Source organism: Chlorocebus sabaeus, chromosome 15 (assembly GCF_047675955.1).
Source record: "Chlorocebus sabaeus isolate Y175 chromosome 15, mChlSab1.0.hap1, whole genome shotgun sequence".
Lineage (NCBI taxonomy): Eukaryota > Metazoa > Chordata > Mammalia > Primates > Cercopithecidae > Chlorocebus > Chlorocebus sabaeus.
The window spans coordinates 65517751-65533222 of NC_132918.1; the positions used below are offsets into that span (position 1 = coordinate 65517751).

The window sequence follows — 15472 nt, forward strand, 5'->3', positions numbered from 1 at the left end:
AAAAAATGTTATTTGTTATGTGTGATGGAAATTGTATACCGTGTTTCATATTCCCTATTTTACAGTAGTTTTCCTAAGGGTTCTTGGCTATATGTTAGAGTTGAGTTGTACTGGGTTAAACCATACCAAATAGTTGTTTTTATAGGTCAAAAGCCATTGAATATCATCTGGTAATTTTATTCAGTTCAAATCCAAGTTCTTTTTAGTATATTTAAGCATTAATAAACAAAACAAAATCAAACAAACAAAAATTTTCCAGAAAAAATAAAATGTTATTTTGGCAAGATATATCACTTTATTACATCTGCCCTATGGGAGATCTTACTTTTATGCTAAATCCAGAAATTCTACTTCCATGTATTATCTCTGTTAATGACATAATAGCAACCAGATCATTGAATGCCTACTTGTGCCACACATTTTTCTGTGCTTTTTTTTTTTTTTTTGGTACATCAACTACTCTCAATAGGGATAAAACCACCTGATTTTTAGGGTTCTGTTTTATAGATCGATAAACTGAGAGACAACTTACTCTTATTTAGGGTGTGTTACCTTTTAAGGAAAGAACAGGAAATCACATCCAGATCTGTCAGACTCCAGACTGTTTTCTATCTGCTACACTAAACTTTCTTGCATTACAAGCGGGGCCTTAGCCAAATAGAACAGAGACCAGGACAGAGTTTGTTCTGACCTAAAATAACAGCTTAACTCTTTTACAGGGTCACCAGCAAAACATTTGACTTTCAGTTTAAAAAATACACATGCCCACAGTACTGTACATATTTATTTTTTATGCTCTCCACTGAAAGGTTGGTGTTCCTGCTTTAAAAACAGTAACATATGGGGCAGCGTTGTTAGTCTTGGAAATGTTTTATATTGTTAGCAGTATAAGAAAGTAACTAATTGCCATTAATTTCAGTCTTCTCTCAGAAGTAGATTTTTATTGAGGCATGCCTGTAATTTATTGTTTTTGATAAGTATTAACTATGTTACTCTCTTGACCCAAAGCACTTCTCATTCAGTGTTTCATTTTGTTGACGTATAGGAGAGACAGGCTGGAAACCGAGTGGAAAAGAGAAAAGGTAAGTATGACAGGCAAAAGGATGTTAATGGAAGTGATTTTTCCCCCCCACCCAGCAACTTAAAGAAAATGGGCAAACTAATTGTAATCACTTACACAACAGTAGGTGGGTTTTGAGTTTCCTAAAACATTCTGGAATGGTTCCAATTTTAGGTTTTTGTAAGAATGAGCTGAATAGTAATCAGCTGGCAATAGGGTAAAAATCTAATCATTGCTCCTTGTTTTCCTTTTTCCTTTCAAGTAAAGAGCCCAGAGACCCTGACCAGCTTTACAGCACGCTCAAGAGCATCCTCCAGCAGGTGAAGGTGGGTGTCCTCTTTATTCACCTCATGCACATATTTTGAAATGATTTCCCACATGGAATTTCCATATTAGATACCTTACTTTTTTCTTTACCCAAGAGCCATCAAAGCGCTTGGCCCTTCATGGAACCTGTGAAGAGAACAGAAGCTCCGGGATATTATGAAGTTATAAGGTTCCCCATGGGTAATGCCATTAACATTTTCTAAGTATAGATTTAAAACTCTGGATGGCGGTGTGGGGGACAAATGGTTGCTGAGGTTGATTTGTACTCCTCTGTTTAGGGTAGGAAGTGTATGACGGGTGGTGGGACTCCACGCACCGTGGAGGGGCAGTGATGGCAGAGAAGTGGGTGGCTGTGTTCATTAGAGACATTCTGCAGCTGTCGTTTAGAGTCCACATGAGCTTAACGACACTAGACACAGAAAATCCAGGGTAACTGCAGATAGCACTAGGTATGAAAGCTGGTACTTCAGATATAACTTTGCTTATATTCTAACTGTTTGGTGCAAATAGAAAACATCAGCTTATCCTCTTGATATGCTTTGAGTCTGTCATAAATAGGTATTCCTTTTCATAATTATTCAAGATAATAATGAAAGAAGTTAAACTACTTGACTGCTGTCCTTTCAGAGGGAGAAATTCTACTTACCACAATTCTGGATTTTCCATGCCCTTGATGGGTACTGTTAGTGTCACTGTATATACTCTTTACTTCAAGCTTTGTCTCATATCCAAAATCAAACAAAAAAGGATGTCTTCAGAAATGTAGAATTGTGCAGTTTGGTGCTTTGCCCACACTATGCTAAAATGAATGATTAATTGAATCAATTGAGAACGCTCAAATTAAACTAATTTGGCATTGTGTGGGTGACAGACAGCTAGCTGAAATGTTTTCTTTTTATCAGCTATGTGGCCATATTTTTGGAGAGAGCCAGAGTCTTCTGTCTCTTTTCTACTTGTAATCTATTCCAGGTGCTAAGAATTGTGGAAGTCCAGCCTGGGTAAGGTAGTGAGACCCTTACTCACCACCTTAATTTTTTACTCACTAGTAAAAAGCCAGGTGCAGTGGCACACGCCTGAGGCCCCAGCTACTTGGGAGGCTGAGGTTGGAGGATCGCTTGAGCCCAGGAGTTTGAGGCTGCAGTGAGCTGTGATTGCACCACTGCACTTCAGCCTGGGCACTGGAGGGAGATCCTGTCTCAAAAAAAAAAAAAAAAAAAAAAAATTGTGGAAGTATTAAAAATGTGAAAAGGAAGAGTGAAAGGGATGCATTAGTTCCTTGATTAACTGAGTTATTTATAGGTGTTTTCTATAGCATTTAAATGTTTTACATGAACATTTTATATATTTATAGTAATGATTTCAGTAGCCTACACCCCTTAAAGTGGACACACATCTATATGCTTTTCTTTCCCTCTTATCTCTGCCTTACCACTATTTATTTCAGTACAAGAAAATAAAGGGTAGGGTTGAGTCAGTCTAGAATTCTGAATGGAAGGCTGATTTGGGAATCAGTATTGTCCACTATGTGCAAAATATGTTAAAACTCTTTGTGTCCATTTCTAACCATAAATTAACTGATTTTTGTATCCTCTTCTCTGGACTGTCTCAGCTTCTTTTGTGAAACCCTCATGGGAAGTTGTGTCAGTTTGGGGCCCTTTCAGCCCCTGTCCACATGCACTCTGAAGATGTGCAGTGATAGGTCTAGCAGATCCCATTGATCATAGCCTACTTACAGCCTGCTTTCTGAAAGTGTTTTGCTTGGTCCAGCCTGTGAAGGTTGTGAACTTCTCCAGTTGGATACCACCTGTGTGCATAGCTGAGTCTCACGAGGGGAAAACTGACCTAAATGAGCAAGGCCAATGATGGGCTGAAATGTGTGCTGGACAAACTTAATTAAAGCTATAAATGGTGTTCTTCAGTAGGGCAGTATTTTTTTTTTCTTGGTATTGTTTAGATGCTGAGTAAAATATTTAGTTTTGTCCCCAAGATTATCTTGTATTTGAAGACAAGAATGACAAATCAATAATTTTACATTTTCCCATTGTTTCCTTATTTGATTTTTCTAATAACATTACTTTTCTTTCCCCATATTCTAAAAATGGATGGGATTTTCTCTCATATGGATGGGATCTAACCTGTTTTATTTAGGGAGTCACACACTGGACATCACCTGTATAGTCAGTCTGGCCCAAGCATGACTTCTTGTTACCCATGGATGGCTAGGCAGGGTTTTCCTGCTTATCCAGAATTCCCAAATTAAGGGGAAGGGACATGAAAACAGAAATTTAATGGTGTCTCTATATTTGGTACCACCCATATTTAGTTACCTTTTTTAACCCACCTCATTTTGTCGATTGAAAAAACTCTAAGAAGGCCAGAGGAAGAAAAATGCTATCTATAGCTATAGAATAGAAAGGAAGTATTCAGAATTGTTTATAGTTATTCAGAAAAGTCCAGACACCTCCATAATTCTTGCTTTGTTTCTGTTGCATTTCAGGCTCTCTCCATCTTTTCTTACCCACCTCCTAAAAGTAGTTCGAAAGCTTTTGGACAAACTTCTTTGTGTTGTGTCGTCCTTTTGCTCCCCCTCCAACTTTTTTGGGGGTACATGTTTCTTCCTTTTAAAACGTTATAAATATTATATTGAGCAGCATATCTTAAGTGGTAGACATTTAGGTGGAAAAGTGAAAGGAATGTAAACATCTACTTTTACTTAGGGCCAATTTCATTGTTTTTTTCTTCCTTAAATGAGAGAACATTTTGATCTGTTCAGTCACACTTGGATGGGACATTTAGTGTGGATTTGATGAGACTTTGTGTTTCCTAACGCTTTTAGATTTTTCTCTCTCTCCAAATTGTTTTAGTTAGAGAAGAAAGAAAAGTTGAAAGTTGAATTTATAGATGTGATGACATACACTCTAACCGAGATAGGCTTTAATCAAGAGATAGGCAGAAGCAGCTTTTTTCCATTTCTTCTTTGAGGCTTTTGCGGTGGATTTAGGATATTGATGCAAATGAATTTCTTCCCATTTGGGGATATTGTACATAAATTTACTTACCTTATTAAATGATGATCCCAGTGTATTTGGTTATAGGTTTCTTTCCCCTGGAAATTTTGTAACATACTTAGAATTTGGGATATTGGTAGTCAAAAGTGTTCCCCCCCCATTTGACTTATTTTTCTACACATAGTTAATACAATTATAGGTTTTAACAATAAAGCCAGACTTCAAGACAACCAGGGAACCATAAATAGACAAATGTTAGCATCTATTCTGATCTGCATATAATTCTTTAAATTAGTCCTGACAGTGAGGACTGAGGAAACCCCTCTTTAGTTTTATCAGTTTAGCTGGAGTACTGTTTTCACCTGTAAAATTCTGCAATTTAAAGCAAGCAGCTATATTGGGAAATTCTTTGCAATAGTCTCACAAGGCTTACTTGCTTTAGAAAATAGATTATTAAATGAAGTTTGTTATTTTTATTTCATCGATGGAGCTTGAAGCAAAATTCATTCGAATCATTTTACATGCAAGGTCACTGGTATGTTCACAGATGTATTTATTATTAGTTTCTCTACTTTATCTATATGACACCAAAACAACTGTGAGTTTAGTGAAACAAACGCAGTCTGATAGTTTTAAGTAATTAAATGATTCAAAACCAACGTTCCACCTGCTCTGCTCCATATAGATAGAGCTTCTTCTGTATAATTCTGAATGAATAGCTAACAGTAGTCAGTTCATCATACTTATTGTTGCTAATCTACTTAGCTTCCTTGTGCTGAATAGGGGATTGAACCAGATGACTAATAATGGTCCCTTTAATGCTAAAATGGCTGTGATTTGACATTTTAAAAAAACCCACAAGAGAATGAACATAAGATTTAAGAACTGTTTTCCTTGATCATAAGAATTTCTCTTAAATAAAAGCATTGGGATGATAAAAATGTAATCAAACCAACAACATAGATTTCTCTCCCAGTCCCAGTTTTGTCAGCTGGTGTTTAAAATGAGTCAAAGATTGCTAATATATTTTTTTCCTGTGCAGATCTGAAAACCATGAGTGAACGCCTCAAGAATAGGTACTACGTGTCTAAGAAATTATTCATGGCAGACTTACAGCGAGTCTTTACCAATTGCAAAGAGTACAACCCCCCTGAGAGTGAATACTACAAATGTGCCAATATCCTGGAGAAATTCTTCTTCAGTAAAATTAAGGAAGCTGGATTAATTGACAAGTGATTTTTTTCCCCTCTGCTTCTTAGAAACTCATCAAGCAGTGTGCCTAAAGCAAGGTGGTTTAGTTTTTTACAAAGAATTGGACATGATGTATTGAAGAGACTTGTAAATGTAATAATTAGCACTTTTGAAAAACAAAAAAACCTCCTTTTAGCTTTTCAGATATGTATTTAAATTGAAGTCATAGGACATTTTTATTTTATGGAATAGATTTTAATCTATTTACTACTATTAAGGTAAATTTTCTATGGCATGTCCATTAGCTGACTATTCCATGATAGATGATTAGGGGTTTCCTCAAAACCTGTGTGTGAGGAAATTGCACATAGTAGCAAAATTTGGGGAAATTCATAAAATTTGCAGACCGTGAATGTTTCCATTTTTTTCTAATGGAATGTGAGAGTTTATTTTTATTTTATTCTGAAGGACTTTAAGGAAGGGATACATGATTTTAAAAAAGCCTGTAAGAGGTGAAATATATGATGTTTGAAGTCTCATTATAGACTTTTTATATATATTTTTTAAAACACTCATCTAGATGAGGTGCTTTGAGCAGTTCTGAAAAATGCAGTTCCAGGAAAGCAACTGCTTTGATTCCTAAGGAAGAAATTCTAAATAATGCAAACTTTTTAAATAAGCATCTAGGTTTTTGATAATTCTGTGTACCTGCAACAAACTTGTTAGTACATAACCACTATTTTAATAATTGTTTTCTCTACACAAATGTGTGATATCATATTTGACTTTGCTTATGCAGGCCATAAGTTCCAAAAGATAATTTCCCTGGCCACCAAGGCATAAACTTGAAAACACATGAGATTGAATCAACATGCTTTAATAGGAAAAGATGTGTGGTCTATATATGTATCCATCTGGTGAATCCTTGTTCTAATAAATATTTTTTTTCTTTTCTATGATACACACAGCCACACTGATAATATGTAAATGAACATTTTCCTTTTTATATCTCCAGATTATGTTTATTGTCTGAGGTAAATTAAATTCCCACCAGGGTTTGCTGTCAGTATTTTAACACCCACATTAGTATATGGGTCCAGGGTCATAACCCCCTAAAATCCATCATGCAACCTTATTAATCTATCTTGGGATTCCAGTTTAGTGCTTGGATTTATTTCCTGATTACACTACATAGAAAAGTGAGACATCTGCCATCCCAGCTCTGGGAAAACCAACTAATATACAACCATATAAATGAAGGCCATCTTGATGGTCTCAACACTAATTTTTTATGATGCAAATTTATAAACTGATTTTTGTAAAGGACAAACTTTTAAAAGCGTATTTAACTTGATGTTTTCTATCAGCATAAATAAAATGGTCATGAATAGTCATTAAAAACAGTTGCCAGTGATAATCTGCATGAAGGAAAAAGACCCCCGCAAATGGCTGAGTTGGAAGTATTGTTTTTGATATGTAACAGATATTCAGAATGCTCACACTGAAAATGCCTCAACTTTTTAAAGTATAAGAAACCACCATGAGTGGTGTCTAGATTTCTAATGAAGAATGATGATACAGTTTGGATTAAGTATCTTGGACTAGTTTTAAACAGTGCTTTGTACCGGATCTGCCGAAGCATCTGTCCAGCCTGGTATCCTGTGAAAGTTTGTTATTTTCTGAGTAGACATTCTTATAGAGTATTGTCTTTAAAATCAGATTGTCTCTTCTATATTGAAAGCATTTTTATGTTTTCTAATTTAAAAATTAATATTTTCTTATAGATATTGTGCAATAAAGCTGAAGTAGAATGTGTGGTTTTTGCAAATGCTTTAACAGCTGATAAAATTTTACATTTGTAAAATTAATATATTGTACTGGTACAAAATAGTTTTAAATTATATTTTAAAAAGCTTCCAATCTTGTGGTGTGTTTTATTCATTCAGTAGGCTGAGGTTAACAGAACAAATTATGATCTGGTTGATGACCATCAGTTGAATCCTTAAACCTTCTATCTTAAGCATTCTGTTGCATTTGTGGGAGGTTTCATAAAAATCCATATCTCATCAGTAAGAGGTTTTCAGGAGAGACGCTTACTCAGTCTTTGGAGTTTTCCACTGCATCTTACCCACTTACCCACTAAACAATAACAAAAATGATCCATTGAAAGAAGAGTGTTGTCGGTTTAGAAATTAAAATAATTTTGTTTTTATACTTTGCATCTGTGAAATATATGAATGAGACAGAAATACAGCCGATTTTTAAACATCTCCCATATGAGTTTTTAATGTTATTCAAAATGATGTCTGTAGGAAAGAATACTATATCCTTTTGGGGTTTGAGAGGACCCAACCAAGAGAACCCCTCTTCTCTACTGAAATCTAAACCAACTGAGAAGTTAAAAAAAAAAAAAAAAAAAAAAAGGCATATGATGACCAAAATACTACCTTTAATACTAGTAAAATGGATATTGGAGAATGTGGCTTCCTTTTTATCTGTGGACAATGGGCTTTCTAATGCTGAAACCCAGAATGTGATTGACCAGCTGCTCTGTACCACTGTTCTGTACCCCAGAATGTTACTGACAAGCTGCTCTGTACCCTACTAATGGGGCAGGGACTTTCCCATTAAGCTTAGTGCAGCCCTAGAGCAGTGGTGCTCTCTGAAGGCAGGCCAATCCCCAAGAGGCCCAGGTGAGAGCGGGGCATATCACCCTATGTCCATAATAACCTATGGTAAGTATGTTACTACTTAACTCCTTAATTAGGCAAGCCCCTCCCAGGGGAAGAATGAATGAGGGGACAGAAGGAAGCCAGGAGATGATGTATGTCCTCCTTCAAGGAAGTAAACTTTTGTAATGGAGAATAAGTCTACTTCAATCAATAATTACAAATTGGTCATATTTATTAGAAGCAAATGGTGAGAGGGAGACTTTGAGGTTTTCATTTTACCTGGACGAACGATTTATATTTCCAGAAACTAAGAAGTAGAAACAAGATCAGACTGAAGTACTATGGACTAGTTAATTATTTGTCACCCCTTTAAGCTGATATTCTTTAGACCAATCCTCAGTGTTTATTTAAAAGGATTTTAAGTGCTGCACAAGGAAGGGTAACTGGCGGCAGCTCTTGTCGTTAGAGCTATTCTGCTCTATCCCTTAACTAGCATTCTCCTCTTAGCAAAGTAAAAATGCCAAAGAAAAGCCATCAGCTATTCTAGAATATCAAAGGTCAGAATGGTTGCAAGTTCTTACTTAAGAGGTAGTAATTAGGTTGACAGTTTTTTCATCTGTTGAAGTATATGTTTAAAATTCTTGACCATTCAGACATTTTTTCCTGGCAGAAAAAAGGTGTCTGTGTAGGGGGTAGTGGAGGGTGGGCAGGGAAGGTGGTGGGCAGGGAAGGTGGTGGCAGGGACTGAAATCAATGGCTGTGTTTGAGTCTTAAAGCTCCTGGTATTAAAGTCGTATTTACTTTCTCCTTTGGGTATATCAGTGCTATCAGTATAAGTGATGATGAAGATTGGCAGGATAAAAACAATGTTAACTAATGTCTCAAGTAAAGAGTTGAAAATGAATTTAAAGAGAAAAAAAGAGCAAATGAAAGATTTCCAGGTACACTTTGGAGGAAGAGCTTCAGCAAAGTAAAAAAAAGATGCTGTAAGGAAGTGAGAAAACCATAAGCATTATGAAAGATCCTCTTTAATGTATTTATGTATATTTATGGCTTGATTTATTTATGGGAACATCTTTACTTTCTTATAGAAAAAGGAAGCTAACAATGACAAAGCTGGAAATTTTCTTTGGGTTTATTAAAAAGCAGTATTTCGACAAAGCAGAGAAAAATTAAAAGTCAAGCTTCCTGCTCCCTCTTCTTATTGGGAAGTCCGACACAACCTTCACAGGATCAGGAGTTGAAAAAGATGAGAAATGATATGTGTAATTTGTGTGTGTGTATTTATATACAGCCATGTACCACTTAACGATGGGGATACCTTCTGAGAGATGCAATGTTAGGTGATTTTGTTAGTGTGTGAGCATCCTAGAGTGTACTTACACAGTCCTAGATGGTATAGTCTACTACACACTGAAGCTCCATGGTATGGCCAGTGGCTCTTAGTCTAGGAAGTTGTATAGCATTTTACTGTAAATACTGTAGGCAACTGTAACACAAAGGTAAGTATTTTAAACATATCTAAGCATAGAAAAGGTGCAGTAAAAATATGGTATTATAATCTTATGGGACCACCATAGTATATGCAGGGTATTGTTGTCCAGACATCTTCATTTGGCATGACTGGGTGTATGCATGAAATTTTATGAGCTGAACCAAGGGTTACCAGTCTCAGTTTATCTAGGTTTGAAGTTCTTTAAAAGAAATCCCAGAGAACTTGGAGGCTAAGGACCTTCTGAAAACAATGCACGTTTACATGTGTACACTTTCTGCATATCAGTTCACTTGGTCCTTGGACCCTCCCAAAGTTCATTGGTGAACCCCAGTTTAAGAATCTTTGCTCTCACGAGTCTGGGCAACATAGCGAGACCATATCTCTACCAAAAACAAACAAACAAAAACAAACAATTAGGCCAGGCATCGTGGCTCACGCCTGTAATCCCAACACTTTGGGAGGCTGAGGTGGGCGGATCACGAGGTCAGGAGATTGAGACCATGCTGGCTATCATGGTGAAAGCCCATCTTTACTAAAAATACAAAAAATTAGCCTGGTGTGGTGACGGGCGCCTGTAGTTAGTCCCAACTACTCGGGAGGCTGAAGCAGGAGAATGGCGGGAACCCGGGAGGCGGAGCTTGCAGTGAGCCAAGATCACGCCACTGCACTCCAGCCTTGGCGACAGAGCCAGACTCTGTCTCAAAAAAAAAAAAAAAAAAAAAGGCATCTTTGCTCCATCAACCTGCCATCTTCTAATGTTAACAGATGGACATCTAGTTTCTACTTAAAAACATCTGTGAATGGGAAATTTGCCTTTTTGTGCAATAGTACTGTTCACCAGTGGGATAGGCAAAGGTTTGTAAGAAAGCCCATAGGTTGGGTTGAAGTCAGCTGTTTGTGACCAAGCTCTAGTTCGAGTTTCCCACAGAGTACTGTTAGCGTGCAGCACTGTTCCTATCCCTCAACACACCCAAGCATACTTGTACAGTTGTAGCTATGTGCACAACTCAAGATCCTGTCTGTGTTTTAAAAACATTTTTAGGCTGAGCACAGTGGCTCACGCCTGTAACCCCAGTACTTTGGGATGCCGAGGCGAGTGGATCACCTGAGGTCAGGAGTTTGAGACCAGCCTGACCAACATGATGGAACCCCATCTCTATTGAAAATACAGGCCGGGCGCGGTGGCTCAAGCCTGTAATCCCAGCACTTTGGGAGGCCGAGACGGGTGGATCCCGAGGTCAGGAGATCGAGACCATCCTGGCTAACACGGTGAAACCCCGTCTCTACTAAAAAATACAAAAAACTAGCCAGGCGAGGCGGCGGGCGCCTGTAGAACCAGCTACTCAAGAGGCTGAGGCAGGAGAATGGCGTAAACCGGGGAGGTGGAGCTTGCAGTGAGCTGAGATCCGGCCACTGCACTCCAGCCTGGGCGACAGAGCGAGACTCCGTCTCAAAAAAAAAAAAAAAAAAAAAAAGAATACAAAATTAGTCAGGCGTGGTGGCACATGCCTGTAATCCCAGCTACTTGGGAGGCTGAGGCAGGAGAATCACTTGCAACTGCGAGATGGAGGTTGCCGTGAGCCGAGATTGCATCATTGCACTCCAGCCTGGGCAACAAGAGCGAAACTCCATCTCAAAACAAACCAAAAACATTTTTAAAAATTGAGGTATAGTTAACATACAATAAAATGCACTGGTCAGACCAGGTGTGGTGGGTCATGCCTATAATCCTAGCGCTTTGGGAGGCTGGGGCAGGAGGATCGCTAAAGCCCAAGAGTTTGAGACCAGCCTGGCCAAACATGGTGGAACCCTGTCTCTATTAAAAAGCACAGGTCTTAGATGTTAAGTTTGATGACTTTTGGCAATTATCTACACCAGTATAATCACAACCCTAAAGACAGGACATTCTTATCACCTAAGAAAAGTTCCCTCACGCCCCTTTCAGGTCAATTCTCCTTCTGTCTCCAGAAAACCACTTCTGATTTCTGTCACTATAGATTCGTTTTGTGTGTTACTTGATTTCATATAAATGGGGTCTTAGTTTGTACTTTCTGGGGTCTGGTTCATCCACATTGTAGTATGTATCAGAAGTTCATTCCTTTTTGTTGCTGAAGAGTATACTATTGTAATATTCCACAATTTATCTTCTCAAGTTTAGTGGACATTTGGGTAGTTTCCAGGTTTGGGTCTTACAATAATGCTGCCATAAACATTTTTTGTGCAGGTCTTTTTGTAAACATATTGGTATTCTCTTATGTGAATACCAGATAGTGAAACTGTTAGGTCACGAAGTAGATGAGGGCTTAATTTTATAGGAAGTTCCCCCTGCCCTTGTATTAACCTGTGAGGCATTTTTTTATTCGAGTTCCAATATTCACTGTTACCTATTCCTTCTACGTTTTACATTTATAAATTACAAATTTGTTTGTAAATTATATGTTTTCTCTTATTCATGTTATTGAAAAAATATTGAACAGGATGAGGGAGAGGATGAAACTTTCCATTATGATGCTGGATACCAACTTTCAAGATGCCAAAGATCAAAATCACTCGAGTGTGACCATGCAGCTGTATGTGAACTCACCTAACAATCCCGATCCAGGCTACATTTCCCACCTTTTCTATAATACCAAGCTGGAATAAATTTTAATTACTCTCCGTTTTACTTATTACATGTATCTTCTTGCACAAATGCTACTTCCCAACACCCTTTATGATAGAACGCCATACTCATTATCTTGAGTCTATTCTCATTAGACACATGCTTTTCTGCTCAAAGTCGTAGTCAGGATGTATTTAATGTATGTGAAGATGGTCTCAAGTGAATGTAAAACACTATATAAAATTTTAAGTTGACACTATAAATTTTAAAAATGCTTTTTACCTAAACCAGTATTCAAGTATTTTTAATATATTATTTTATTTGTACTGGCACTAAGTGGGTTTGAACTAGCAGAATTTAGTGCAGATAGTCAATCTGTGGATGCTGCATAGATTCCTATAACCAAGTAATTTCCTCAGGAATCTACCACTTATTAAGCACTTAGTAAGTGTTAAGCACTTTTCTAAGCATTTTATATGTACTAACTCACTGAATCCTTACAATTCAATGAAAATACTGAGATACAGAGAGGGAATTTTCCCAAAAAGGCATATGCAGGGATTCTGGATCCAGAGTCAGTGCTCTTCAATGCTATGCAATGCCACAGCTACATTTAAAGAATCATGGTCCTAGTTTGTTGCAGCATGAAGTATCTGGATATTAAGGCTACCAACTGTAGTTCCTATTCCTTCACATTTCCCTGCTATTTACCTCAAATTCCTATTCCACATTTATTAAGTATCTCCTATGTTTAAAATGATAAAGCCCTTTAATGCTAAGATTCTATTACTGGGAAAGAAAAGTCAATTGGAGAAGAAATGTCACATCAGTGAATTAAGAGATGAGAGACTAATTTCAGGTCAGGGTGAGAGTTGATGACATGTTGTGGGATCAGGTTGGATAGAGTCATGAAACACCTTGCTAAGAGCCTGGCCTTCTAGACCAGGGGCCTAGGCCCAAGGGCCTAGAACAATGGCCCAAGAAGGCTACTGAAACTTGGAGTGTGTGTAGGTACAAAGTGATCAAAGTGGCAATTATATTTTCATGGAGAGGTCAGACATTGAATAGTAATTACAGGTATCTAGAGTGCTACAATGAAAGGTAGAGCCTGCAGTGGTGGGACTAAGGGTGGCTTCAACAAAAATACAAATTAAATCAAAAGACTTTTTAAGCAAATGTAGCTTTAATATATGTTTCCAGGGTACTCCCCTGGCTCCTTGTCCCAATATCTCCTCCATTCAAAAAATCACCACCCTAGGGCCCTGTTTATAAGGAAATTCTGGAGCTTTTATTAGTATAGTGCTATGAGATTATAAAAAGGAAGACAAAATCTGGTAAGCAGGAACTTAGAGAAAGCTTCTGAGAGGAAGTGGCTTTTTAAGCTGAAAGATTAGAATAGGCATTGACCAAGGCAAAATCTGGAAGAAGGCAGGCAGAGACAACACAGGCTAAGATCTCCAAAGAACTGAGAGAATTCAATATGACAAGAGTTGCAGACGCAGAGGAGTGTAGTGTGAGATGGCGCAGGGCCATAACAGGCCATATTAAGAATAATGGATTTTATTTTAAGAGAAATAGGAAATGGATTTTAAGAGAAACAGGAAACAGCTGTTAAGAATAGTCACATTTTGTGATTTTAAAAAATCATCTAGGAAATGGGATTGGAGACTTTCACTTACACAATATTGAAGACTAAGATAACTTAAAAACTTTGACCCCTGAAAACACCTGGAAATGGTAGGTAAAATGCAATATATTTGAGGGCATAGCTGAGCTTACAAGAAAGAAAAGGCAATCTCCAAGTGACACAACCAACAGGAAACTTAAAAGAGGGGTTCAATACATGTACTGATTCCTTGGTCACCCTGGGAAAGTTGCTATCTCTAATTAAAGGGTTTAGGTTTTAATATATATGTAGGCTGAGTGAAACAGACTGTCAACACCCCTCCATCTCTCCCCCCACACATAAAGCTAGAATCTATTAAAGGTCTGCATACATTAGTGAACACATGGACTAAAAAAGTTTTCTAAGGATGTGAAACCCCTGGACTTTACCTCAAGCAGATTTGGGTTTCAAGTTTTCATTCCCTACAGTCTGGGAATCTCTAAACAAATTCCCAAACATAATATAAAATAAAAATTGCTTCTTTGGTAGGTGATACCTCCAGGGCTCCTGGTAAAAGCAAACACAAAATCAGTCTACACAGATGTTTCTACAACCTAGTCCTTTCAGAAGGAAAAATAAGTTCCATGAAGGATGAGCTCACAATAAAAACTTAGAAAATATGTGAGCAAATAATTGAAAGTCAGCAGATACAACAAATATCAGAATTAGAGTGCTTATAATTGCTAAAAATAGAGAACAAAACATTAAGTGACAGGTTAAATAGGTTGATATAACCAAGGATAGAATGAGTGAACTGGAAGATAGAACTGATGAAATGATACAGAAAGAATGTAGCTAAAGAGATGGAAAATATGAAAAAGGAGTTAAGAAACACAGGTTATAAACAATGTGAATTCCATCAGGGCAGAATATTAGTTTTGGTCACTGAGGCATCCCAAGGGCCTAGAACAAGATCTAGCACAGTTGTTCCTGACTATTATTAGTTAAATCAAAGCCCAAAAATTATGAGATATTGCATAAGGAGAGAATGGGAAAAAGGCAACATTCAACAAGCCAATAATTTTTCATAATAAAAAGCATGAATATTTATAACCATAGTGAATCCCAAGCAGGATAAATTATTAACTTCCACTTCTGCCTATGAAGTCCTCTACTATGGGACTTGTTCAGCCACTATAAGCAAAAAGGATGGAAAATATTAATCAACTTTTTCAGAAATTGTGCAATAGCTAGTAAAAGATTATGATTCCAGAGAGAGGGAAAATAAGCAGTGAGCCCCATGTTCTTCCTATATTTCTTCCCAACGTAGTTTCAGAATTGTGAGACAAGGAGTGAGAATCCAGAGTCCAGTAATATCACTGAGTTGAAGAGACAGACTGAAGTTTGGAGAGGCCGCAAATGTAGAATTTGCTAGCAGAGTAACAGACAGGAAAGAGCTATGCAGAGAAAGAGCTCCAGAATTCTGTCTCCTGAGTGTTGACTGAATACTA

General features: G+C 37.4%; 1 protein-coding gene across 2 annotated transcripts in view; it reads left to right on the plus strand.

The window, feature by feature from the left end:
• Window positions 1–7506, plus strand: part of KAT2B (lysine acetyltransferase 2B) — a 116289-nt gene extending 108783 nt beyond the window's left edge. Inside the window, exons 15-18 of one of the 2 annotated variants that reach the window (XM_008009267.3) lie at window positions 1046–1082; window positions 1323–1386; window positions 1483–1567; window positions 5438–7506. In XM_008009267.3, coding sequence (XP_008007458.1) covers window positions 1046–1082; window positions 1323–1386; window positions 1483–1567; window positions 5438–5631 — 380 coding nt within the window. In that variant the 3' untranslated portion in view covers window positions 5632–7506. The remainder of the gene's footprint in view (window positions 1–1045; window positions 1083–1322; window positions 1387–1482; window positions 1568–5437) is intronic. The other variant, XM_008009268.3, reaches the window with a different exon arrangement.
• The last annotated feature ends 7966 nt before the right edge of the window (window positions 7507–15472 follow it).